Source organism: Engystomops pustulosus, chromosome 9 (genome assembly GCF_040894005.1).
Source record: "Engystomops pustulosus chromosome 9, aEngPut4.maternal, whole genome shotgun sequence".
Classification (NCBI taxonomy): domain Eukaryota; kingdom Metazoa; phylum Chordata; class Amphibia; order Anura; family Leptodactylidae; genus Engystomops; species Engystomops pustulosus.
In genome coordinates, this window is record NC_092419.1 from 2,152,002 (window position 1) to 2,178,870 (window position 26,869).

Sequence of the window (26,869 nt, forward strand, 5' to 3'; positions counted from 1 at the left end):
CAGCCCCCGTTAACGAACCGGACCTGGACATAGGGGCGAATGTGGCTATAACACGATGTCGTCTGTAACGAGGACGCGGTACCAGCTGCGCCGCCTCCATCACTGCTCAGAACTAAAGCGAATTAGGAAAACGTTTGACAGAACCTCAGGCTGTGCGGAGAGAAGGCGCCGCCGCTCCCCTCCCACACACACAGATTGTAGCACAATGGCATCCGCACCGCGCCAGGGGGAGCGCCCGCTCATACACACACATTAACACTCAGCGTGCCGGACAACCTGCAGCCACGCACCAATACAGCACAGCACAGACAACCAATCACATCGCACCAGATTATAAGAAAGCAAACAGCTGATTGGCTGCCAACTCTGAGGAACAGAGGCAGTATTATAGTAGTTATATTCCTGTACATAGGGGGCAGTATTATAGTAGTTATATTCCTGTACATAGGGGGCAGTATTATAGTAGTTATATTCCTGTACATAGGGGGCAGTATTATAGTAGTTATATTCCTGTACATAGGGGGCAGTATTATAGTAGTTATATTCTTGTACATAGGGGGCAGTATTATAGTAGTTATATTCCTGTACATAGGGGGCAGTATTATAGTAGTTATATTCCTGTACATAGGGGGCAGTATTATAGTAGTTATATTCTTGTACATAGGGGGCAGTATTATAGTAGTTATATTCTTGTACATAGGGGGCAGTATTATAGTAGTTATATTCCTGTACATAGGGGGCAGTATTATAGTAGTTATATTCTTGTACATAGAGGGCAGTATTATAGTAGTTATATTCCTGTACATAGGGGCAGTATTATAGTAGTTATATTCCTGTACATAGGGGGCAGTATTATAGTAGTTATATTCCTGTACATAGGGGGCAGTATTATAGTAGTTATATTCTTGTACATAGGGGGCAGTGTTATAGTGGTTATATTCTTGTACATAGGGGGCAGTATTATAGTAGTTATATTCTTGTACATAGGGGGCAGTATTATAGTAGTTATATTCCTGTACATAGGGGGCAGTATTATAGTAGTTATATTCCTGTACATAGGGGGCAGTATTATAGTAGTTATATTCTTGTACATAGAGGGCAGTATTATAGTAGTTATATTCCTGTACATAGGGGCAGTATTATAGTAGTTATATTCCTGTACATAGGGGCAGTATTATAGTAGTTATATTCCTGTACATAGGGGGCAGTATTATAGTAGTTATATTCCTGTACATAGGGGCAGTATTATAGTAGTTATATTCCTGTACATAGGGGCAGTATTATAGTAGTTATATTCCTGTACATAGGGGCAGTATTATAGTAGTTATATTCCTGTACATAGGGGCAGTATTATAGTAGTTATATTCCTGTACATAGGGGGCAGTATTATAGTAGTTATATTCCTGTACATAGGGGGAGTATTATAGTAGTTATATTCTTGTACATAGAGGGCAGTATTATAGTAGTTATATTCCTGTACATAGGGGGCAGTATTATAGTAGTTATATTCCTGTACATAGAGGGCAGTATTATAGTAGTTATATTCCTGTACATAGGGGGCAGTATTATAGTAGTTATATTCTTGTACATAGGGGGCAGTGTTATAGTGGTTATATTCCTGTACATAGAGGGCAGTATTATAGTAGTTATATTCTTGTACATAGGGGGCAGTATTATAGTAGTTATATTCTTGTACATAGGAGGCAGTATTATAGTAGTTATATTCCTGTACATAGGGGCAGTATTATAGTAGTTATATTCCTGTACATAGGGGGCAGTATTATAGTAGTTATATTCCTGTACATAGGGGGCAGTATTATAGTAGTTATATTTCTGTACATAGGGAGCAGTATTATAGTAGTTATATTCTTGTACATAGGGGGCAGTATTATAGTAGTTATATTCTTGTACATAGGGGACAGTATTATAGTAGTTATATTCCTGTACATAGGGGGCAGTATTATAGTAGTTATATTCCTGTACACAGGGGGCAGTATTATAGTAGTTATATTCCTGTACATAGGGGGCAGTATTATAGTAGTTATATTCCTGTACATAGGGGGCAGTATTATAGTAGTTATATTCTTGTACATAGGGGGCAGTATTATAGTAGTTGTATTCCTGTACATAGGGGGCAGTATTATAGTAGTTATATTCTTGTACATAGGGGGCAGTATTATAGTAGTTATATTCCTGTACATAGGGGGCAGTATTATAGTAGTTATATCCCTGTACATAGGGGGCAGTATTATAGTAGTTATATCCCTGTACATAGGGGGCAGTATTATAGTAGTTATATTCCTGTACATAGGGGGCAGTATTATAGTAGTTATATTCCTGTACATAGGGGGCAGTATTATAGTAGTTATATTCTTGTACATAGGGGGTAGTATTATAGTAGTTATATTCCTGTACATAGAGGGCAGTATTATAGTAGTTATATCCCTGTACATAGGGGGAGTATTATATATATGATTGCGGTACATAAGAAGTGACTCGTATATCCGGGGATGAGGTTATATGTCTTTATTCAGCACTCAGCAGCGGGGGTCCTCACCTCCCCCCCTCCTCTGTACTCAGGGGCTGTGGGGGGGTGGGTCATTCTTCTGCTGTTGCAGTTTCATGGCTTTGGGGAAGGATTAATATGGGGTCAGGTTATTAGATGGGGATGTGGAGGCACCTGGGGATTCTTCTGCCACGTCAGAGGTTAGGGGGGTGGACGTGGCCGGTGGCAGAGACTTCACTGCGTCGTCTTTCTTGCCCCCTACATGAAAAATAGAGAAAAGTTATGAAACTCTAATAATAGAGAAACATTGTTACCCACAACAACCAATCAGAGCTCAGCTTTCATGATCCCAGAGCAGACGATGAAATGAAAGCTGAGCTCGGATTTGTTGCTGAGAACAAAATAGAAATAGAAGAATTCCCCGCCGGGCGCCCGTCATCAAAGTGAAGCAGAACTAGTGAGAAGGAAGCCCCCTATATTCCTATACTGCCTCCTATATGGAACATGTGTTGCCATCCTGCAGATATTTGCCTGGGGGCAACGTCACCGGGGCCGGCGGGGGGAGCGCAGGGGGCGAGGGGCTGAGGGCAGGGGGGAGCGCAGGGGGCGAGGGGCTGAGGGCAGGGGGGAGCGCAGGGGGCGAGGGGCCGAGGGCAGGGGGGAGCGCAGGGGGCGAGGGGCCGAGGGCAGGGGGGAGCGCAGGGGGCGAGGGGCCGAGGGCAGGGGGGAGCGCAGGGGGCGAGGGGCCGAGGGCAGGGGGGAGCGCAGGGGGCGAGGGGCCGAGGGCAGGGGGGAGCGCAGGGGGCGAGGGGCCGAGGGCAGGGGGGAGCGCAGGGGGCGAGGGGCCGGCGGGGGGAGCGCAGGGGGCGAGGGGCCGAGGGCAGGGGGAGCGCAGGGGGCGAGGGGCCGAGGGCAGGGGGGAGCGCAGGGGGCGAGGGGCCGAGGGCAGGGGGGAGCGCAGGGGGCGAGGGGCCGAGGGCAGGGGGGAGCGCAGGGGGCGAGGGGCCGAGGGCAGGGGGGAGCGCAGGGGGCGAGGGGCCGAGGGCAGGGGGGAGCGCAGGGGGCGAGGGGAGCGCAGGGGGCGAGGGGAGCGCAGGGGGCGAGGGGAGCGCAGGGGGCGAGGGGAGCGCAGGGGGCGAGGGGAGCGCAGGGGGCGAGGGGAGCGCAGGGGGCGAGGGGAGCGCAGGGGGCGAGGGGAGCGCAGGGGGCGAGGGGAGCGCAGGGGGCGAGGGGAGCGCAGGGGGCGAGGGGAGCGCAGGGGGCGAAGGGGAGCGCAGGGGGCGAGGGGAAGGGGGAGCGCAGGGGGCGAGGGGAAGGGGGAGCGCAGGGGGCGAGGGGAAGGGGGAGCGCAGGGGGCGAGGGGAAGGGGGAGCGCAGGGGGCGAGGGGAAGGGGGAGCGCAGGGGGCGAGGGGAAGGGGGAGCGCAGGGGGCGAGGGGAAGGGGGAGCGCAGGGGGCGAGGGGAAGGGGGAGCGCAGGGGGCGAGGGGAAGGGGGAGCGCAGGGGGCGAGGGGAAGGGGGAGCGCAGGGGGCGAGGGGAAGGGGGAGCGCAGGGGGCGAGGGGAAGGGGGAGCGCAGGGGGCGAGGGGAAGGGGGAGCGCAGGGGGCGAGGGGAAGGGGGAGCGCAGGGGGCGAGGGGAAGGGGGAGCGCAGGGGGCGAGGGGAAGGGGGAGCGCAGGGGGCGAGGGGAAGGGGGAGCGCAGGGGGCGAGGGGAAGGGGGAGCGCAGGGGGCGAGGGGAGCGCAGGGGGCGAGGGGAGCGCAGGGGGCGAGGGGAGCGCAGGGGGCGAGGGGAGCGCAGGGGGCGAGGGGAGCGCAGGGGGCGAGGGGAGCGCAGGGGGCGAGGGGAGCGCAGGGGGCGAGGGGAGCGCAGGGGGCGAGGGGAGCGCAGGGGGCGAGGGGAGCGCAGGGGGCGAGGGGAGCGCAGGGGGCGAGGGGAGCGCAGGGGGCGAGGGGAGCGCAGGGGGCGAGGGGAGCGCAGGGGGCGAGGGGAGCGCAGGGGGCGAGGGGAGCGCAGGGGGCGAGGGGAGCGCAGGGGGCGAGGGGAGCGCAGGGGGCGAGGGGAGCGCAGGGGGCGAGGGGCCGAGGGCAGGGGGCGGGGGGCCGAGGGCAGGGGGCGGGGGGAGCGCAGGGGGCGGGGGGAGCGCAGGGGGCGGGGGGAGCGCAAGAGGCGGGGGGAGCGCAGGGGGCGAGGGGAAGAGGCGGGGGGAGCGCAGGGGGGGGGGGAAGAGGCGGGGGGAGCGCAGGGGGCGAGGGGAAGGGGCGGGGGGAGCGCAGGGGGCGAGGGGAAGGGGCGGGGGGAGCGCAGGGGGCGAGGGGAAGGGGCGGGGGGAGCGCAGGGGGCGAGGGGAAGGGGCGGGGGGAGCGCAGGGGGCGAGGGGAAGGGGCGGGGGGAGCGCAGGGGGCGAGGGGAAGGGGCGGGGGGAGCGCAGGGGGCGAGGGCAGGGGGGAACGCAGGGGTCGAGGGGAAGGGCCGGGTTGAGCGCAGGGGGCGAGGGGAAGAGGCGGGGGGAGCGCAGGGGGCGAGGGGAAGAGGCGGGGGGAGCGCAGGGGGCGAGGGGAAGAGGCGGGGGGAGCGCAGGGGGCGAGGGGAAGAGGCGGGGGGAGCGCAGGGGGCGAGGGGAAGGGGCGGGGGGAGCGCAGGGGGCGAGGGCAGGGGGGAGCGCAGGGGGCGAGGGCAGGGGGGAGCGCAGGGGGCGAGGGCAGGGGGGAGCGCAGGGGGCGAGGGCAGGGGGGAACGCAGGGGGCGAGGGCAGGGGGGAACGCAGGGGGCGAGGGCAGGGGGGAACGCAGGGGGCGAGGGCAGGGGGGAACGCAGGGGGCGAGGGGAGCGCAGGGGGCGAGGGGAGCGCAGGGGGCGAGGGGAGCGCAGGGGGCGAGGGGAGCGCAGGGGGCGAGGGGAGCGCAGGGGGCGAGGGGAGCGCAGGGGGCGAGGGGAGCGCAGGGGGCGAGGGGAGCGCAGGGGGCGAGGGGAGCGCAGGGGGCGAGGGGAGCGCAGGGGGCGAGGGGAGCGCAGGGGGCGAGGGGAGCGCAGGGGGCGAGGGGAGCGCAGGGGGCGAGGGGAGCGCAGGGGGCGAGGGGAGCGCAGGGGGCGAGGGGAGCGCAGGGGGCGAGGGGAGCGCAGGGGGCGAGGGGCCGAGGGCAGGGGGCGAGGGGCCGAGGGCAGGGGGCGAGGGGCCGAGGGCAGGGGGCGAGGGGCCGAGGGCAGGGGGCGAGGGGCCGAGGGCAGGGGGCGAGGGGCCGAGGGCAGGGGGCGGGGGGAGCGCAGGGGGCGGGGGGAGCGCAGGGGGCGGGGGGAGCGCAGGGGGCGGGGGGAGCGCAGGGGGCGGGGGGAGCGCAGGGGGCGGGGGGAGCGCAGGGGGCGGGGGGAGCGCAGGGGGCGGGGGGAGCGCAGGGGGCGGGGGGAGCGCAGGGGGCGGGGGGAGCGCAGGGGGCGGGGGGAGCGCAGGGGGCGGGGGGAGCGCAGGGGGCGAGGAGAAGGGGCGGGGGGAGCGCAGGGGGCGAGGGGAAGGGGCGGGGGGAGCGCAGGGGGCGAGGGGCCGAGGGCAGGGGGGAGCGCAGGGGGCGAGGGGCCGAGGGCAGGGGGGAGCGCAGGGGGCGAGGGGCCGAGGGCAGGGGGGAGCGCAGGGGGCGAGGGGCCGAGGGCAGGGGGGAGCGCAGGGGGCGAGGGGCCGAGGGCAGGGGGGAGCGCAGGGGGCGAGGGGCCGAGGGCAGGGGGGAGCGCAGGGGGCGAGGGGCCGAGGGCAGGGGGGAGCGCAGGGGGCGAGGGGCCGAGGGCAGGGGGGAGCGCAGGGGGCGAGGGGCCGAGGGCAGGGGGGAGCGCAGGGGGCGAGGGGCCGAGGGCAGGGGGGAGCGCAGGGGGCGAGGGGCCGAGGGCAGGGGGGAGCGCAGGGGGCGAGGGGCCGAGGGCAGGGGGGAGCGCAGGGGGCGAGGGGCCGAGGGCAGGGGGGAGCGCAGGGGGCGAGGGGCCGAGGGCAGGGGGGAGCGCAGGGGGCGAGGGGCCGAGGGGCCGGCGGGGGGAGCGCAGGGGGCGAGGGGCCGGCGGGGGGAGCGCAGGGGGCGAGGGGCCGGTGGGGGGAGCGCAGGGGGCGAGGGCAGGGGGGAGCGCAGGGGCCGAGGGGTCACACATCACACCTACCCCCGGCCTGTGTATATATATATATTGGAAGCCTCATGAATATAAAATGTGCTAAGAAAATATTAAAATTTGATCTGAATTTTATACAGAAAATGTTCAGTAACAGGAATCCCCCTGCACTGCCCCCCGGAGGCCGCTGCCGCTCATGACACGCGCAGGAGGACCCGTCATGTATCAGAGCGGAGACACCAGGGGGAGCGCGGCCTCATATACAGGAGACGCCATGCGGCCGCCACATAATAGAGCCCCAGCACCGTAGTGTAGGGATGAGGACCCCCTAGCACTGCCATGCTCCGCCCCCTCGGACCCCCTAGCAGTGCCATGCTCCGCCCCCTCGGACCCCCTAGCGGTGCCATGCTCCGCCCCCTCGGACCCCCTAGCGGTGCCATGCTCCGCCCCCTCGGACCCCCTAGCGGTGCCATGCTCCGCCCCCTCGGACCCCCTAGCACTGCCATGCTCCGCCCCCTCGGACCCATAGCACTTCCATGCTCCGCCCCCTCGGACCCATAGCACTGCCATGCTCCGCCCCTCGGACCCCCTAGCGGTGCCATGCTCCGCCCCTCGGACCCCCTAGCGGTGCCATGCTCCGCCCCTCGGACCCCCTAGCGGTGCCATGCTCCGCCCCTCGGACCCCCTAGCGGTGCCATGCTCCGCCCCTCGGACCCCCTAGCGGTGCCATGCTCCGCCCCTATGGTACATCATATAGAGACCCCCCCCCCCCGTTTCTGTACCTTGGCGCAGGACACATGTCTTCAGGGTCCCGCTGCCCCCCACATTCTCCGCCTCCCCTCCCCCTCGGGCGTTGTTGGCTATTTTGCGAGCCACATAGCGGCAGGCTGCGGAGAGAAACGTGGAGGAACTCGGAAAACAAGGAAAATCCATCTCCAGGCTCAGACCTCAGCGTCCTCTGCAGAGCATCGCTCCCTCCCCGTCCTCCGCAGAGCATCGCTCCCTCCCCGTCCTCTGCAGAGCATCGCTCCCTCACGGGGCCGCAGAGCATCGCTCCCTCACCGTCCTCTGCAGAGCATCGCTCCCTCACAGGGGCCGCAGAGCATCGCTCCCTCCCCGTCCTCCGCAGAGCATCGCTCCCTCACGGGGGCCGCAGAGCATCGCTCCCTCACGGGGGCCGCAGAGCATCGCTCCCTCACGGGGGCCGCAGAGCATCGCTCCCTCACGGGGGCCGCAGAGCATCGCTCCCTCACGGGGGCCGCAGAGCATCGCTCCCTCACGGGGGCCGAATAGCATCGCTCCCTCACGGGGCCGCAGAGCATCGCTCCCTCACGGGGGCCGCAGAGCATCGCTCCCTCACCGTCCTCTGCAGAGCATCGCTCCCTCACATATACAGACCCAACACGGGGGGTGGGTTTATATATCAGAAAAACTGACATCCACAAGTGCCTCATCACGTGCTGACATATCGTCCCTGTGCTCTGCTTGCTGTCAGTGAATGGAAACATCCAAAGACTAAACCCAGGTGCAGCCCTCAGACTTGTCACAGAGGAGGGTTCGCAATCATTGCATCCAGTGTACACAATCCCTCCCGGCTGATACATTGTAACGAAGCAGGAGACAGGAGAAGGATCTGTGCGGGACTGGACGCGATAGTACCGCAGCCTCAGCTCTGACAAGACGCCTGTCACCAGACACGAGCAGAGACAATGGAGATGACCGAGGACTCCGCTCACCATTGATGATGAGTCACACCATGGCGGCTCCTTCCTGCTCACCGTCTCCTGTGTGTGAGGGGGCGGGGCTGCGGAGCATGCCGGGTAATACACAGGCCCCTCCCACCCTACACGTCATCACTGCGCGTCCGGCCCCACAGCAGCGAGGTGAGTGCTGAGCGCCTGCTGGGGGTAGTAGTCCTGCAGCTCAGGCAGTGTGATGCATAGGGTGAGGGACTACAAGCCCCATCGTGGCTCCAGAGCTGCAGGGGGGGCACAGACTTGTTTATTTGCTCACATCTGTCCTCAATACAACATTCTTAGCTGTCAGGGGGGCGTGCCGGAGGCTGGCAGGGGGCGTGCCGGAGGCTGGCAGGGGGCGTGCTGGGGGCTGGCAGGGGGAGTGCTGGGGGCTGGCAGGGGGCGTGCCGGGGGCTGGCAGGGGGCGTGCTGGAGGCTGGCAGGGGGCGTGCTAGAGGCTGGCAGGGGGCGTGCCGGGGTCATGCAGGGGGTGTGCCGGTGTCATGCAGGGGGCGTGCCGGGGGCTGGCAGGGGGCGTGCTGGAGGCTGGCAGGGGGCGTGCTAGAGGCTGGCAGGGGGCGTGCCGGGGTCATGCAGGGGGTGTGCCGGTATCATGCAGGGGGCGTGCCGGGGGCTGGCAGGGGGAGTGCCGGGTCATGCAGGGGGCGTGGCAGGGGGAGTGCCGGGGGCTGGCAGGGGGAGTGCCGGGGGACTGCTAGGGGCTGGCAGGGGAGTGCTGGAGGCTGGCAGGGGGAGTGCTGGAGGCTGGCAGGCGGAGTGCCGGGGGACTGCTAGGGTCTGGCAGGGGGAGTGCCGGGGGCTGGCAGGGGGAGTGCCGGGTCATGCAGGGGGCGTGGCAGGGGGAGTGCCGGGGGCTGGCAGGCGGAGTGCCGGGGGACTGCTAGGGTCTGGCAGGGGGAGTGCCGGGGGCTGGCAGGGGGAGTGCCGGGTCATGCAGGGGGCGTGGCAGGGGGAGTGCCGGGGGCTGGCAGGGGGAGTGGCAGGGGAGTGCTGGAGGCTGGCAGGGGGAGTGCTGGAGGCTGGCAGGGGGAGTGCCGGGGGACTGCTAGGGTCTGGCAGGGGGAGTGCTGGAGGCTGGCAGGGGGAGTGCTGGAGGCTGGCAGGGGGAGTGCTGGAGGCTGGCAGGGGGAGTGCCGGGGTCATGCAGGGGGCGTGCCGGGGTCATGCAGGGGGCGTGCCGGGGGCTGGCAGGGGGCTGGCAGGGGGAGTGCTGGGGTCATGCAGGGGGAGTGCCGGGGGCTGGCAGGGGGAGTGCAGGGGGCGTGCTGGGAGCTGGCAGGGGGCGTGGCAGGGGGAGTGCCGGGGGCTGGCAGGGGGAGTGCCGGGGGACTGCTAGGGGCTGGCAGGGGGATTGCCGGGGGCTGGCAGGGGGAGTGCCGGGGGCTGGCAGGTGGCGTGCCGGGGTTGGCAGGGGGATTGCCGGGGGCTGGCAGGGGGAGTGGTGCCGGGGGCTGACTGGGTCCCCATTGACGTCTTTGGTGCCCGGTCATGGTGCAGTGTCGCCTCCCCGCACAGTGACTTGCCCGGTGAGATACAGGACAGGTCCTTTATTTTGCCGTGTTTCTCCATGGAGAGGGGAGGGGTGAGCAGTATTTCTGTTTGCCCCATAGATGTCTATAGGAACGTGCAGTATCCAGGGAGACCAGAACCAGTGGGAGGGGCATTCTGTCAGCCAACCAATAGCCAGCCATCATCTGCCAGCCGCCATGATATATGCAGCACGGATACGGTGACATAGAAATAATAGGACCTGTGTGTAATGCGAGGGATTAGAGGGTGGCCTTGGTCTTCTGTATTTGGGGGGGGGTCCTTTTTTTGGCTGTGACCTCCGGTAACCTGTCAGACCTCTGCTCCAATGTTTGGGAATGGGAAGCTGCGCTGTGATTGGTTACTGGTGGATTCTTGTGCGCAATGTCTGTGGTGGGTTCGGGGACCCCTGGGAGATGTTCTCCTTCTGTCTGGACTGATGGACACCCCAGAGGCGACTTCACTTCCCTAAGTTCAGTTTGGGCAGCAGTGACCCTGATGGCTGCTGGGTAGATCCAAGGGAGCACCAATTGATGGGTCACCTGGCCTCATGCATGACACGACCACAATCCCACAGGTACATCGGCGCTTACAAGCACTTAACTCAGGACAATACATGGGGAATTTACCCCCCTTACATTATTAGAGACACCCCCCCCCCCCCCCGCCCCCTTACATTATTAGAGACACATCCTCGTGTTCATATTGGGACATGTTCTGGTATCATTGCCCATTTGTCAGCTGATCCAGAGCGACGAAGTAATTATCTGCTCCCCATCACCGGCGGCCATTGCTCCAGTGCAGCGAATCTCTCCGGAGAATGAGGGGCCACATCGATGGTTCAGAGTTGTAACAGCCGGGTGGTCCGGAGCTGCGCTGAGCCCCCTGTGTATTACTGCTCAGCTCGTGTCCCTCCCACCGATCCTGAAGTCGCGTGCGGTTTATTATCTCTAGTTTTTATTACATTATAATGTGCAGATCTTTTTATCTTTGTGATCTCTGATCTTTTCCAGAAAACTGGCGCATCCTGTAATCCTGAGAGGTGATGGAAAGTCCCACCGCGTCGCCCAACTATGGATCTTGGCGCTGCCCAGATGGGAGGTTCACAAAGAACGTTCTAGAGCCAGGCTCAGGGGTCATCAAACCCAAAGAAGGTGCCAGGTGTATCATATGTGTGGAGCCCCTCGCTGACCCTACCAGATGTGTGGAGCCCCTCGCTGACCCTACCAGATGTGTGGAGCCCCTCGCTGACCCTACCAGATGTGTGGAGCCCCTCGCTGACCCTACCAGATGTGTGGAGCCCCTCAGTGACCCTACCAGATGTGTGGAGCCCCTCGCTGACCCTACCAGATGTGTGGAGCCCCTCGCTGACCCTACCAGATGTGTGGAGCCCCTCGCTGACCCTACCAGAAGTGCTGGGTATCCTACAGGTATCTGGGTGCAGATAGAATTGGGGGAAGGTGATGCCGGTCTGGATCGCCTCGTTGACCAATGTCTGGAGACCATGCTTCCGGGTGAAGTCTGCAGGGTGGACGGTTTGTTGGGTGTTCAGTTTGTCTTGAAACTGGCAAGTTTTGAAGATGGAAAGGAGGCGTGGGAATTGGATGTGAACGGGAAGATGGAGAGGGCAGCGAGAGATCGGGAGATGGGTGGGAAAGCATTCCGAGATGGGAACCTGGAAGGAGCTGAACAACGATACGCCCGGGCACTCCGGCTTCTGGTCTGTACGCCTGGAGAAGCTGAAGAGGAAAGAATAGCCCTGCTGTCCAACCTCGCAGCGTGTGACCTCAAGAAGGGAAGGTTACGTGAGGCCGAGGTGAGGTGCACACGAGTCCTTGACAAGGAACCCAAACACCTGAAGGCTTTGTACAGGAGGGGCATGGCCAGAGCCGGCATGTCAGACTGGACCGGAGCAAGGGCCGACCTCGAAAACTTGTTAAAACTGGATCCAGGGAACAAGGAGGCAAGAAGAGAAATTTTGAAAGTCAGGGAAAAGCAGAAGAATGAGCAAGCTCAGATCAGCAGAGCTCTGGGGAAGATGTTCCTATAAACGGGGGCCATATCTCCCCCAGATGTCTGAGGGCCGATGCACAGGGTGCCCCATACACACGACAGGCTGCGATCTCATGGCTACTGGTTCAGCCAGAATAGAAAGCCTCCCCTGAGCGCTTCGCTGTCGCCATCTGGTTAGAGAAGGCGAGAATAGTTTATTTACCTCGGGGACGTGGACAATGTCATGGATTGACATAAGGAATGAAGCGCCGGATGCTTGGACAATGCACTAATAAAATATATTATTTATTCTGTTTTCTTTGGAAGTCTGGTTTATTTGGGGGGCTAATGACCAATGACTACAGGGGGAATCCCACTTGGTTGGTGGGGCCCAGCCTTGTAGTCCTTGGTGGGATCAAACTTTTGTAGAACTTTTGAATCTCCAGCACATATTGGGGCACATTTACTTACCCGTCCATGTCAGGATCCCCGATCCAGACTGTCCAACAATCATGCCCTGTGCCGCGATTCACGTAGATCGTGCGTCCGATATCCTGCATGTGTCGCTTCCCCGCTCAGGTCCCCGGAGTTCAGCTTCTTCTTCCTGGTGCATGTAAGTGCATTGTCCGTGTATAATGTGCTGTGCGGGGAGTCGCTAAGATCCTGCGCCCGATATCCTGCATGTGTCGCTTCCCCGCTCAGGTCCCCGGAGTTCACCTTCTTCTTCCTGGTGCATGTAAGTTCATTGTCCGTGTATAATGTGCTGTGCGGGGAGTCGCTAAGATCCTGCGCCCGATATCCTGCATGTGTCGCTTCCCCGCTCAGGTCCCCGGAGTTCAGCTTCTTCTTCCTGGTGCATGTAAGTGCATTGTCCGTGTATAATGCGCTGTGCGGGGAGTCACTAAGATCGTGCACCGGATATCCTGCATGTGTCGCTTCCCCGCTCAGGTCCCCGGGGATCACCTTCTTCTTCCTGGTGCATGTAAGTGCATTGTCCGTGTATAATGCGCTGTGCGGGGAGTCACTAAGATCCTGCCCCCGATATCCTGCATGTGTCGCTTCCCCGTTCAGGTCCCCGGAGTTCACCTTCTTCTTCCTGGTGCATGTAAGTGCATTGTCCGTGTATAATGCGCTGTGCGGGGAGTCACTAATATCCTGCACCCGATATTCTGCATGTGTCGCTTCCCCGCTCAGGTCCCCGGAGTTCACCTTCTTCTTCCTGGTGCATGTAAGTGCATTGTCCGTGTATAATGCGCTGTGCAGGGAGTCACTAAGATCCTGCCCCCGATATCCTGCATGTGTCGCTTCCCCACTCAGGTCCCCGGAGTTCACCTTCTTCTTCCTGGTGCATGTAAGTGCATTGTCCGTGTATAATGCGCTGTGCGGGGAGTCACTAAGATCCTGCCCCCGATATCCTGCATGTGTCACTTCCCCGCTCAGGTCCCTGGAGTTCACCTTCTTCTTCCTGGTGCATGTAAGTGCATTGTCCGTGTATAATGCGCTGTGCAGGGAGTCACTAAGATCCTGCCCCCGATATCCTGCATGTGTCGCTTCCCCGTTCAGGTCCCCGGAGTTCACCTTCTTCTTCCTGGTGCATGTAAGTGCATTGTCTGTGTATAATGCGCTGTGCGGGGAGTCACTAAGATCCTGCACCCGATATCCTGCATGTGTCGCTTCCCCGCTCAGGTCCCCGGAGTTCACCTTCTTCCTGATGCATGTAAGTGCATTGTCCGTGTATAATGCGCTGTGCGGGGAGTCACTAAGATCCTGCACCTGATATCCTGCATGTGTCGCTTCCCCGCTCAGGTCCCTGGAGTTCACCTTCTTCTTCCTCGTGCATGTAAGTGCTTGGCTTGTGACACAATTTAAAAGTTAAATCCCGCGCTTAGTGTGAATCAGTCGTATCGTCTGACAGCCACCTCTCGATTTCTGTTGCATGAAAGCTGGCACCGATGTGCCAAAATCCGATCACGTGTGACACAATTGCCTGTCCTGGCGGCTCGACCCTCGAAAAGTCTGAAAATTTGACGGAAATAAGCCCCAATGTCCGTGTTATGGGGCCAATTGCTTCCCGGAGGGCGGTGAGACCCCAGGTCCAGGGTGCGGATGCCGGGGAGAGAAGCTTTCACCCAAGACGTGAGTGACCTGCTGACAATTTGCTCTATAAGACTAGGTGTCCTACAAAATACTCAAAGGTGCCACATGGTCACTTAGAAGACTTTTTGGGTGGCCACTTAGATGATGGTAGTTGTAGTCCACCTGCTTGGAGGCCCCATGTAACACGGATGTATTCAGTGTGTAAAATACATTATAGTCCTATATGACCTCCGCCCGGGGCCACAGCTCTTTGCTATAATCATGTTTATGTATAATTATGTCGTCCAACGAGACGGGAACCTTCATCGAATCTGGCGATAACACTGGGAGTCCGGGGAGGCGGCTGAATACAATATGGTCTTTATATTATGGGCTGAGCACAATTCTTGGGTCCTGACGGTTTGGTCAGAGGGTCAGACACTGAGTTGTGTCCTGAAAGGATTGGGCTCTATATAAATGGTACTAGAGCTGTGTGCACCCCCCACCCCCGCAGCCTCAGATATTAGAAGACGCTTCAGAGAATAAAAATTTATTATACATAAAACTTTTGCTTACAAAATTTTTAGAGATAAATGTGAACACAAAGATTTCTCCTTTGCGTTCAGGGGTTACGGCTTCGGGTACTTTTACTTTGTATCATGAGAATTGCACCTCACACTCCCTGGGAGACATCGGGGCTTTACCCCAGTCTGCTGACGTACAAGCCCTGGAATAATAGCAGTTACTTCCCCCTTTATGCCACCACCACACTAGGTGGACATGGAGGGACGTGGTGGGGGGTGGGCAAGGAGGGACGTGGCGGGGTGGGCAAGGAGGGACGTGGCGGGGTGGGCATGGAGGGACGTGGCGGGGGTTGGCACGGAGGGACGTGGCGGGATGGGCAAGGAGGGACGTGGCGGGGTGGGCAAGGAGGGACGTGGCGGGGTGGGCAAGGAGGGACGTGGCGGGGGTGGGCAAGGAGGGACGTGGCGGGGGTGGGCACGGAGGGACGTGGCGGGGTGGGCATGGAGGGACGTGGCGGGGGTTGGCACGGAGGGACGTGGCGGGGGTGGGCACGGAGGGACGTGGCGGGGGTGGGCACGGAGGGACGTTGCTGGTGCACTCTTATAGCCTGAACAGTCGCAGGTAATAGCAGTGGGAATTCTGTGAAGATCTGCGCAGACACCGGATGAATCGGGACGTGTAAGTATAAAAGTTTGTGCTCTATTTATGCCCTGAATGTAGTCTATATATAGGGACCTGTGGGTGGGTGGGACCTGGTCATAGCACATACTGGGTTGGGGAGAGCGCTCCTTACCCCAGGCACCGGCCTGGCTCGGTCACAGTGCGGGGAGACGCCCCGTGGTCAACACACCGGACCGGTTGCCATAGACCTTAATAGGGGCCACGACCCGCATATTGCAGCCCCCGTGACGGTTGTGTGACTGTAGACTACGAGGGACCAGGAACACGGGAGGTGGGGACGTGTGATGGAAGAACTTATTTAGTGTTTTTGTGCCTTTAATATATAAGATACATATTGATCCCTTCTCTGCCGCCATTTATTATGGGTAAATAAGTTACAGGGTTGATGGATCCATCGAAAGTGAAGGCAGAAGCAAATCTCTAGCCCCGAGGCTGATCCTCACAAGCTTTACGCTTTTTGGTTATAGATAGCACCTTCTCCCCGGACACCATGCAGCAGGGTAAATAACCCCACACCCGGGGGTTAGGATACTGTGACCATCTTTATAAAGAGGTTTCTCCTATACAGCGGGATAACTGCCTGACCCATAGGGGTCCGACTGCTGGGCAAGACTCTGCTCATTGGTAAACAGTTCCCACATCCGGGACATGTCCATTGTTGGGTCCTGGTGACTTGCCTGGTGCCGGTCCAGCGCTCTCTTATAGGCAAAGGCCCTCCCACACACCGCACACGAAAATGACTGCCCCCTGTGACTGATCTGGTGTCTACGAAGTTTGGAATTGGCTACAAAGCATTTGCCGCAATCTGGACATGAATATGGCTTCTCCCCCGTGTGGGATCTCAGGTGGAGGATAAGGTTTGATTCGTAGGCGAAGCAGCGGTCACACTGGGGGCAGGGGAAGGGCCTCCCAACCTCATGAATCCGCTGGTGTCTGACAAGTTTCGAGTTGGAGACAAAACTTTTCCCGCAGTGTGAACAGGTAAATGGCTTCTCCCCCGTGTGGGATCTCAGGTGAATGATGAGGTTGGATTTGTAGGAGAAGATTTTGTCACATTGTGGACATGAATGCGCCTTCTCCCCGCTGTGAATTTTTAGATGGTCGAGGAGATGTCTCCGGCCTTTGAAGCTTTTGTTACATTCCGGACATGGAAAGGGCTTCTCCCCCGTGTGCATTATCCGGTGTCTCACCAGCTTGGAATTGGAGATAAAGAATTTCCCACAATCCGGACATTGGAAGCGTTTGGACATCTCCGGTGGGACGGGTGGATGGAGGAAAGCGCTGGGATTAGGAGGTTCATATTCTATCTGCAGAAGTGGAGGTGGACTCGGCAGGACGAGGGTTTCTACATTACATTCTAGATCATAGTCCGGAGGTAAGTCATCGCACCACAGCTCCAGGACCTTCACATCGTCTGAGGATGGAAACAGAAACATTGTATTATTGCCCTGGCACCTCCATACCATAAATGTGCCCGATGTACCGGCCTCCCACCTGCGTGACTACTGCTTCATACAGACACGGGGGAGAGACCCCCATCATTAGGATCAGCGGCCTCCCACCAGTCTACAGCTCATGCCCTCTCTTCATATAATATAACGCTGGTCGCTTTAGACTTTATCATCCCGAGATCCTAATAGAAAAAGCCAAATCATGGTCCGGGAGGATCTCTACTTACCCTGAGGTGTGAAGTCCCGGTGCTCCTCCATCAGGACCTCCTTGTACTGATCCTTGTGTCCCTCTAGATACTCCCACTCCTCCATGGAGAGATGGACAGTGACGTCCTCGCACCTTACAGGGACCTGACACACACAACGACACGGTCATCACCCAGTCACATGACCATATCATGTCCCAGCATTCCCGGCGGCGCTCACCTCCCCGGTCAGCATCTGCAGGATCTTGTTGATGATCTCCAGGATCTTCTGCTCGTTATCCCTGGGATGTGTCAGTGATGGAGGCTCCAGGATCTTCTGCTCGTTATCCCTGGGATGTGTCAGTGATGGAGGCTCCAGGATCTTCTGCTCGTTATCCCTGGGATGTGTCAGTGATGGAGGCTCCAGGATCTTCTGCTCGTTATCCCTGGGATGTGTCAGTGATGGAGGCTCCAGGATCTTCTGCTCGTTATCCCTGGGATGTGTCAGTGATGGAGGCTCCAGGATCTTCTGCTCGTTATCCCTGGGATGTGTCAGTGATGGAGGCTCCATGATGGGCGTCTGGTTCTTGCTCTGTCCCTCAGGTCTCTTCACCAGCGTGTAATCCTGTATATGGAGAGACGCACTGACACTTATCACTATATACTATCTCAGGGACCCCCATGTGATGCCCAGGACCCCGCACCTCTCCGCTCAGCAGGTAGATGATCTCCAGGGTCAGCTCCAGGATCTGCTCCGCCATCGTCCAGGGGGTCAGTAATTATCCGGTAACTGGAGTTGGGGGATGGGAAGACGCCTACGGAGCACAGAAAAGACACAGATGTAACACAAAATACTAATGATAAAGTGTATAAAATATGTGAAGACGTTGGCGGTGTTACTAGGGTGTGGAATTGATAATAGTTCCTTGTGTTTTCTCATCGATTCTAAGCTCTTGGGACAAGGGCCCCTGATAGATTTGCCCTGGGTAACACAATCACCTGCAGGTATCTGAATGAGGTGTCCCCATCACTGCGGGGGCTACAGGGGTTGTGTAACCCTTCATATGCCACCACCAATGCTGATCGCCGCATCTAAGAGGTGCTGACAAGATACAGCAAAGCACAAGGAGGTACAAACCATCGCAAGTTCTGATCCTTTACAGAAGTGTAGAAAATATTTGGAAATTTGCATTTTTTTTTATAAGAACTTCCCTGGAAACAAGAGTAAAAGCTGAAGAAGACGTCACCTGTAGGATCCCGCATGTGGCTGCCGGGTACAGGAGAGAAATACGGGAAAAGAAAAAGTGGCCACGTCCTTAAAGGAAGCGGCTCTAAAAAAACACGAAGCTACGGGCAACACCTCCAGCCCCTTAAAGGGGAAGTGTCATAAGAGGGAGCGATTATCTCCATCACATTCACACAATGAGCGGCAATCACATGACAAAGACACAACATGTACTGACCGGGAACATGCCAGGAGACGCCGCTGCTCGGAGCTGCAGGACCTGCCGTGATGTCACAGTCATGTGATCAGAAGGGGGGAGTGTCCATGAGTTAACCCCTTAAGGGTGCAGGGTTTTTCCGCTCTCCATCTTCTAAAATCCATAACGTTTTCATTTTTCCGTGTACAGAGCTGTGCGAGGCTTATTTTGTGCGTAACAAATTTTACTTTCCCGTAATGTTATTTATTATTCCGCACCGTGTACTGGGAAGCAGGAAAAAAATTCCAAATGTGGAAAAATTGACTTTCACTCTTCACTCCAAATAACACGTCTACTTTCTATTCTTTGGTTCAGTGCGATTGCGGTGACACCAGATTTATAGATTTACATTTTGAGGACTGTGCGACATTCTGATCACTTTTTATTACATTTATTATGTCATGTAAAATGGTGTGACAGTCGCGTTTTGGACGCCGTTGCCAGCAATAACCGTTTTTATATTTTGCCTCTTCATACACCCTTCATAGATCTGCTGCGGATATATCCGTCACAGAGCGTGACGGGGTTAATGACTCCTCTTGGAAACAAGAGAAGCTGCAGCAGCTGTGATGATTAAGAGCGGAGCCCCCCCCTATACTCCCTCTGATCTCCCCGATCCTCCCTCTGATCCCCCCCCCCCCCCCCCCCCCCCCCCCGGGAACATGCCAGGAGACGCCGCTGCTCGGAGCTGCAGGACCTGCCGTGATGTCACAGTCATGTGATCAGGAGGGGGAGGGTCCATGAGTTAACCCCTTAAGGGTGCAGGGTTTTTCCGCTTTCCATCTTCTAAAATCAATAACGTTTTCATTTTTCCGTGTACAGAGCCGTGTGAGCTCCTGATCTCCCTGATCCTCCCCCTGATCCTCCCTCTGATCCCCCCGACCCTCCCTCTGATCCTCCCTTTGATCCCCCCGATCTTCCCTCTGATCCCCCCGATCCTCCCTCTGATCCCCCTGATCCTCGCTTTGATCCCCCTGATCCTCCCTCTGATCCCCCCGATCTTCCCTCTGATCCCCCCGATCCTCCCTCTGATCCCCCTGATCTCCCTGATCCTCCCCCTGATCCTCCCTTTGATCCCCCCGATCCTCCCTCTGATCCCCCTGATCTCCCTGATCCTCCCCCTGATCCTCCCTTTGATCCCCCTGATCCTCCCTCTGATCCCCCCGACCCTCCCTCTGATCCTCCCTTTGATCCCCCCGATCTTCCCTCTGATCCCCCCGATCCTCCCTCTGATCCCCCTGATCCTCGCTTTGATCCCCCTGATCCTCCCTCTGATCCCCCCGATCTTCCCTCTGATCCCCCTGATCCTCCCTCTGATCCCCCTGATCCTCCCTCTGATCTCCCTGATCCTCCCTTTGATCCCCCTGATCCTCCCTCTGATCCCCCTGATCTTCTGATCCTCCTCCCGATCCTCCCTCTGATCCCTCTGATCTCCCCGATCCTAGGAAGAGCCTAGCTCAGGCTCAAAACGCGTATTACATAGCTTACTAATAAAGGAATTGAATTATGAACAAGATGAAAAGGTGAATAACCCTGGAAACTACCGTTTTTAAGGCACACACAGAGGGGCACGGGTGAGCCCGCAACCCGACAGTAGGTCATCAGAAACTTTGGTCAGGGCAGTCTCCGTGGAGTGAGTGGGTCGGAAACCAGATTGTAGTTTGTCAATGAGAAAGTTGAATGACAGGAGGGAAGATACTTCTAGGGGGACATGTTGTTTCAGGAGTTGGAAGTTCAGCGGAGTGGACGGGTCCAGAGATGGTTTCTTTAGGATGTGGGGGACAGTTGTGCGTGTAAAGGAAGATGGAACAAGACAGAGGATACAGAAAGGCTATAGAGATGCGTTAGGGCTGGGATGAGTTAGGGGAGGTTTGGGAGGAAATGTGATGGGATTGGGTCAAGGGCACAAGTGGTGAGATGTGAGTGTGACAACATGGAGGAAGCTTTCTCATCAGTGAGAGAAGATATGAGATTAATGAAGTAATAATCGTGTGCGGATTGTAGGTGGAGCCGCTGCTTGTAGGACACAAGATCTTCCTTCGCCCCTCACCACTCCTGGCACTTCGCCTCAGATGTTTTGTGAGGTTGGTACCCGGGTTGCCGTTTCTCTTCGCTGCTGCGCCACAAATTATCTTCTTTTCCAATTCTCAAGCCGTTTTTTTTTTTTGTCGCTCAATTTGGGCGCAACTTGTGACTCCCGAAACTTTTCCTGTTCTTTTTTTTTTGTGCAATTTGTGTCGCTCACCAAGTTCTATTCCCCTGCATGAATATCGAGATATTTCAGACACTCGTGTGACACAATAAATAATCGCAGTCTACTACAGCGCACGGTTCTGGCGCCAAAAAATGGAACCTTGTGACACAAATGATAAACAACCTCCAGTGCGTCAGGGAAGTCATCAGTCACTACATACTGCAGCCTGTATCGTGTGCTTTGGGGACTTTTTGGAGCACTGTTTGGACTAGACATAGTGTAGAGGACCACAAGTGACTCAGTCATGAGTTACAGTGCCGGGTGTAGGTCCCGGAGAGTTGTGTAATTTACCTTTGTGTCTGTAGTAATTAGCAGCAGGACTGCGGAAAGTGAATTTCTAATCCAGGTTTGCAGCTCCGGCAAGGGCTCGTCACCGGTCATTCACCCTGAGGAGCTTTCTGCTCTTTGCAATGAACTTTTCCACGGCTCCTCCCCTCTGCTCTGAGTGACTGCTGTTAAGGGGCCCCTAACGATCACATGTTATTGGTATACAGGAGGTTTCCTTTGTGCAACAATTTTGTATTTTTTTCCCATTACTCTGCACATTATTTCCTGGATGTCTTGTTCATGTCGGATCATCTTCTTGCAGGTTTTCCAGTTATAACAAATAATCAGACATAATCTACGTAAAGTTTTCCTGCAGTTACTAAAAGTGGATTTATTGACATAACATTTTTTCAACATAATATTTACCCGCTTTCCATTCAGCGCCATATTATTACTGACTACTACTTCCAGCTTATAAGGATTATCTACTCCTGTCGTGCAGTTAGATAAGCAATACCCAATGACGAGGGGCGGGTACCCGACCTACACACCGATCAGCTGTGTCCTGCTACACCGAGATCCCCGCCCGCCGTGTCCTGCTACACCGAGATCCCCGCCCGCCGTGTCCTGCTACACAGAGATCCCCGCTCACCATGTCCTGCTACACAGAGATCCCCGCCCGCCGTGTCCTGCTACACAGAGATCCCCGCCAGCGTGGCTTCCATTCACCTGTGTGCTGGACAAGCTTAATGCAGCAGTCCCACAATGTTCTTAATCCTTGTGTGATTGGAAAGGTCCATTATGTGTTCCTCACTGTGTCCTGTGACCAGGAATCAGATTTCCGGACATGACTACGGCTTCTCCCTCCGGTGAGTCTTTAGATGTTGAATAAGCTTTGAATTAGATATAAAACATTTCCCACATTCTGGGCACCAAAATGGCTTCTCCCCCGTGTGGGTTCTCAGATGGACGTCACGATGGGATTTGTAGGCGAAACGTTTCTCACACTCTGAACATGCGTATGGCCGCTCCCCGGTGTGGATTATCAGGTGACTGACCATCTGTGCGTTAGATATAAAGCACTTCCCGCACTCTGGGCACGGGTACGGCCTCTCTCCCGTGTGATATTTCTGATGGAAGATGAGTTGTGATTTGTAGGAGAAGCGTTTCCCACACTCCAGACAGCGATGCGGCTTATCCCCCGTGTGAAGCTTCATGTGGCTGAGAAGATGCGCTTTGGCCTTGAAGCGTTTGTCACATTCTGTACACGGGAACGGCCTCTCCCCCGTAAAACTTTTCTGGTTTTTGAAAAGTTTTGTCTTGGGTTCTAAACTTGGGAATTGTTCAGTAACTTCTGGTTGGGTGGGATGAGAAGACAGATGGGGAGACGGAAGGCTCGGGACACTGAAGTCTTCTTCATCGCTGTTATATTCTACTTTGCAGATTATCGGCAGCTCATCATCTGGGAGATTCCAATAAGGATCTATTGGGAATATACACAATCCTTTAGTTATGACACTTCCTATACAAAACCAAGACTAAGTATAAGAATCTGGACAGTGGGGAGGGGACCCCTATGGTTACGGGGGGAGGGGGACTGGGACCCTCACAGTTACAGCCGTACTATTCCTCCTCTGAGGAAGCAGCAGCTTCATTCCATGTCTATGGGATTCCCGGGAAATAATGGAGCACTGGGCAGACGCTGGGTGGAGAGGTAGGTGCACATCCAGGCAGATTGTTATCACCTTATACCAGATAATGGACAAGGGGAAAACTGGTTTTCATATACATTAGATAGATGAACCTGCTGCTCTTAGCGGGTTACGCCAGCCATGTGATGTGGATGAGCCCCTGACTACTCAGGCAGCAGATTTTGATGAGATAAATGATTATTTAGGTCGGGAAAGTCGCCATTTAATTTTTTGCTTCTTCCTGTTCCTTCGACTATTACTTAAGTTTAATACAATGTGGCTAATGTGAAGCATTACTGTATCAGAATAGTAACAATCGAGGAGTCTCCTCTTACCCTGAGGTGTGAGGTCCTGGTGCTCCTCCGTCAGGACCTCCTTGTACTGATCCTTGTGTCCCTCTAGATACTCCCACTCCTCCATGGAGAGATGGACAGTGACGTCCTCGCACCTTACAGGGACCTGACACACACAACGACACGGTCATCCCCCAGTCACATGACCATATCATGTCCCAGCATTCCCGGCGGCGCTCACCTCCCCGGTCAGAATCTGCAGGATCTTGTTGATGATCTCCAGGATCTTCTGCTCGTTATCCCTGGGATGTGTCAGTGATGGAGGCTCCAGGATCTTCTGCTCGTTATCCCTGGGATGTGTCAGTGATGGAGGCTCCAGGATCTTCTGCTCGTTATCCCTGGGATGTGTCAGTGATGGAGGCTCCAGGATCTTCTGCTCGTTATCCCTGGGATGTGTCAGTGATGGAGGCTCCAGGATCTTCTGCTCGTTATCCCTGGGATGTGTCAGTGATGGAGGCTCCATGATGGGCGTCTGGTTCTTGCTCTGTCCCTCAGGTCTCTTCACCAGCGTGTAATCCTGTATATGGAGAGACGCACTGACACTCATCACTATATACTATCTCAGGGACCCCCATGTGATGCCCAGGACCCCGCACCTCTCCGCTCAGCAGGTAGATGATCTCCAGGGTCAGCTCCAGGATCTGCTCCGCCATCGTGTCAGTAGTCCCACAATAGACGACTTACTGGTAGTTGGGGGAAGAGAAGACACCGATGGAGAAACAAAAGAGACCGATGTGAAGATTCCAGACGAGAGAAGAGTTCATAGTAATTATACGGGATATCTAAGAACATAAAACATAAAGGCTCTGACACCGGTTGTGCACAAACCATTAGGAAATCTAAGTGTTCCCCATTTATGGACGGCTCGGGAGACCTTCGTTAGATCCGGCGCTGATTGTTATAATATGGGCCGGGATTTCTTGTGATTCTTTGTGTCAGCGCTATTTCCCCATAGATTGTCAGCTCTTGTGAGTAGGACCCTCGCTCCTGGTATCAAGGCTCAGTCAATGTTATGAACATACATCAGATACGCTCATCGCTGTTACCCATAGCAACAAATTTAGCTAATAATATGTGCAATGGTCAGACAGGTTGCTACAGACAACACCAACACCTTAAAGGGGAAGTGTAATATGAGGGAGCGATAGACGTCTCCATCATATTCACACAATGAGCGGCAATCACATGACAAAGACCACAACATGTACTGACCGGGAACATGCCAGGAGACGCCGCTGCTCGGAGCTGCAGGACCTGCCGTGATGTCACAGTCATGTGATCAGGAGGGGGAGGTTCCATGAGTTAACCCCTTAAGGGCGCAGGGTTTTTCCACTCATTTCACGATCTCCATCTTCAAAAATCCATAACTTTTTCATTTTTCTGTGTACAGAGCTGTGCGAGGTCATGTGATCAGGTGCAAGGAGTCTCTAGGAGACAAGAGAAGCTGCGCATGTAATGGCCGCGGCTCCTTCACCGGAGCGGAAATCAAAAAAGTGTGAAAAACAGAAACACTGAAGAGATTCAGACAGAAAACATGGAAATCTGATGAACGGTCCCTCATTCTGAGAGAGATGCGAGGGCAATGCGTGTGAAAAACGGACAAACTGAGGAAAATCTGACAGAGAAAACTGAGGAAAATCTGACAGAAAACTGAGGAAAATCTGACAGAAAAGTGAGGAAAATCTGACAGAAAAGTGAGGAAAATCTGACAGAAAAGTGAGGAAAATCTGACAGAAAAGTGAGGAAAATCTGACAGAAAAGTGAGGAAAATCTGACAGAAAACTGAAGAAAATCTGACAGAAAAGTGAGGAAAATCTGACAGAAAAGTGAGGAAAATCTGACAGAGAAAACTGAGGAAAATCTGACAGAAAAGTGAGGAAAATCTGACAGAGAAAACTGAGGAAAATCTGACAGAAAACTGAAGAAAATCTGACAGAAAACTGAGGAAAATCTGACAGAGAAAACTGAGGAAAATCTGACAGAGAAAACTGAGGAAAATCGGACAGAAAACTGCGGAAAATCGGACAGAAAACTGCGGAAAATCGGACAGAAAACTGAGGAAAATCTGACAGAAAACTGAAGAAAATCTGACAGAAAACTGAGGAAAATCTGACAGAGAAAACTGAGGAAAATCTGACAGAAAACTGCGGAAAATCTGACAGAAAACTGCGGAAAATCTGACAGAAAACTGCGGAAAATCTGACAGAAAAGTGAGGAAAATCTTACAGAAAACTGAAGAAAATCTGACAGAAAACTGCGGAAAATCTGACAGAAAACTGAGGAAAATCTGACAGAAAACTGAGGAAAATCTGACAGAAAACTGAGGAAAATCTGACAGAAAACTGAGGAAAATCTGACAGAAAACTGAAGAAAATCTGACAGAAAACTGAAGAAAATCTGACAGAAAACATATGGAAATCTGATGAACGGTCCCTCATTCTGAGAGAGATGCAATGCGTTTGAAAATCTGACAGAAAACTGAGGAAAATCCAATGGAAAATCATGTGTTTTTTACAAATACGTCTGTGTTTGAACCTTTAACGTTATTTTCCATTTCTAAGACAATTATAATGAATCTGTTCAAATGTCCATTCATTTCTATAGAATTTTAACCCCTCGCTGGAAATGTACATAACATCTGTATAAATGGCAGCGAGTTTCCGTATTTGGACGCACAGTTACGACCGGTGATTGCGTCGGCACAGAAGCTTTACCGTGTGCATGTCAGGGGCCGCTGCCAGACGTTCCTGCGTTTCTCCACTCCCAGGCGCTTGCATTGCCTTTCTAAATACCCTACACCCTTCTTCACCCCATCAGCCACGGTTAATGGTCATTGCTGGCCGTGTGCGGTTACAGTATTATCCTGAAGGCTGCGCCCGTAACCTGTGTCCATACACTACATATTCGCAACGAGGAGGATGACATTTCTTGATTTACCAGATATTGGACCTTTTGATGCTTCTGGAGGCCACAAGCGGAAAACAATGGGACAAGCGGAAAACAATGGGACAAGCGGAAAACAATGGGACAAGCGGAAAACAATGGGATAAGCGGAAAGCATTGGGATTGCCTAAGGCCGGCGCCACACGTGGCGCTTTTGTCTGCGTTTGCAAACGCAAACGCAGACAAAGTCGCGCCCACCGGGGCGGGCCTCGGCCCGATCGCATCGGCGTTTCTATGGAAACGCCTGCGATCGGGAACGAGACGCCGGTGTTTCGCGTTAAACTAACGCGAAACACCGGCGGCTCGTTCCCGATCGCAGGCGTTTCCATAGAAACGCCGATGCGATCGGGCCGAGGCCCGCCCCGGTGGGCGCGACTTTGTCTGCGTTTGCAAACGCAGACAAAAGCGCCACGTGTGGCGCCGGCTTTAGGAGTGATGGCACTGAAACTGAAGAGTGAGACTGAGACCAGACTGAGGACTTTGGGCCCAAATATAAACCTTACAAAAGATATAAGTTTAGACTGACAATACAAGAAGTTTGGAGAAACTATTGACAGTTACCGTATGTCCCCAGACTCCGAATCTTGTGATTTTGGTGCAGGAACAGAAGAGACTCGTAAGAGAACCAAATCTCACACTTGTTTGCAGGAGATTGAACCGTCTGAGTCGCAGGTTTAGAATATTGAAAGCAAAGAGAATGTAATATCCAGCCCGACCTCTGATGATAGAAGCTCCAGGAGTAGAAAAGAAAATGTCCCAACGAGGTTTCGGCAAGTGCTACATGACTAGGAAGTGACTCGCAATATTTCACATGACCTCATTGTGCGGTGCTGAAACGGGAGAAGGGATTGCAAAAAGTGCAAATTTCTAATGAAAATGAGACCTTTATGGGTCAGACAAAGGTTTTGGTATAGAGGACAGTAAAATCAAAGAGGTTGCTGATGCCAGAAATCTGGAAACCATAGCAGAACTTTCAAGTTTTTGGGTTTTGTGTTTTGTAAATTACTTTACAGTTTTCATTCCAGTTATGAAAACTCTCAGTGATCCCTTGAGATGGTTAACTCCGAAAGCAGCTTCATGGAAGTGGAGTCCAGC

The 26,869-nt window shown here is 55.6% G+C and overlaps 3 protein-coding genes and 1 long non-coding RNA gene across 8 annotated transcripts; 1 reads left to right on the forward strand and 3 right to left on the reverse strand.

Moving 5' to 3' along the window:
* Positions 1 to 2,511: 2,511 nt before the first annotated feature.
* LOC140076799 (uncharacterized) lies at positions 2,512 to 8,465 on the reverse strand. The gene is made up of 3 exons (XR_011849656.1): positions 8,328 to 8,465; positions 7,374 to 7,478; positions 2,512 to 2,764 (listed from the first exon to the last, which is right to left on the reverse strand). It is a non-coding gene; the product is annotated as an uncharacterized lncRNA (long non-coding RNA).
* FKBPL (FKBP prolyl isomerase like) lies at positions 8,331 to 12,181 on the forward strand. Of its 4 annotated transcripts, none has more exons than XM_072123510.1 (2): positions 8,331 to 8,474; positions 10,889 to 12,181. In XM_072123510.1, exon 2 carries the CDS (start codon positions 10,921 to 10,923, stop codon positions 11,923 to 11,925), a length of 1,005 nt encoding a protein of 334 aa, XP_071979611.1. In that variant the 5' UTR covers positions 8,331 to 8,474; positions 10,889 to 10,920; the 3' UTR covers positions 11,926 to 12,181. The 4 variants fall into 4 exon arrangements, with proteins under 4 accessions (XP_071979611.1, XP_071979612.1, XP_071979614.1 ...); XM_072123511.1 differs by lacking the exon at positions 8,331 to 8,474 and adding an exon at positions 8,493 to 8,535; XM_072123513.1 differs by lacking the exon at positions 8,331 to 8,474 and adding an exon at positions 9,852 to 9,874.
* Positions 12,182 to 14,477: 2,296 nt separating this feature from the next.
* Positions 14,478 to 18,314, reverse strand: LOC140077564 (uncharacterized). Of its 2 annotated transcripts, none has more exons than XM_072124830.1 (5): positions 18,249 to 18,314; positions 17,490 to 17,600; positions 17,027 to 17,410; positions 16,828 to 16,951; positions 14,478 to 16,563 (listed from the first exon to the last, which is right to left on the reverse strand). In XM_072124830.1, exons 2-5 carry the CDS (start codon positions 17,544 to 17,546, stop codon positions 15,710 to 15,712), a joined length of 1,419 nt encoding a protein of 472 aa, XP_071980931.1. In that variant the 5' UTR covers positions 17,547 to 17,600; positions 18,249 to 18,314; the 3' UTR covers positions 14,478 to 15,709. The 2 variants fall into 2 exon arrangements, with proteins under 2 accessions (XP_071980931.1, XP_071980932.1); XM_072124831.1 differs by lacking the exon at positions 18,249 to 18,314 and adding an exon at positions 18,033 to 18,233.
* Positions 18,315 to 21,603: 3,289 nt separating this feature from the next.
* On the reverse strand, positions 21,604 to 24,034 carry LOC140077567 (uncharacterized). Its single transcript, XM_072124837.1, has 4 exons — positions 23,428 to 24,034; positions 23,013 to 23,348; positions 22,814 to 22,937; positions 21,604 to 22,270 (listed from the first exon to the last, which is right to left on the reverse strand). The coding sequence occupies exons 1-4, from the start codon at positions 23,482 to 23,484 to the stop codon at positions 21,639 to 21,641; spliced, it is 1,149 nt and encodes a 382-aa protein (XP_071980938.1). The 5' UTR covers positions 23,485 to 24,034; the 3' UTR covers positions 21,604 to 21,638.
* Positions 24,035 to 26,869: the final 2,835 nt, after the last annotated feature.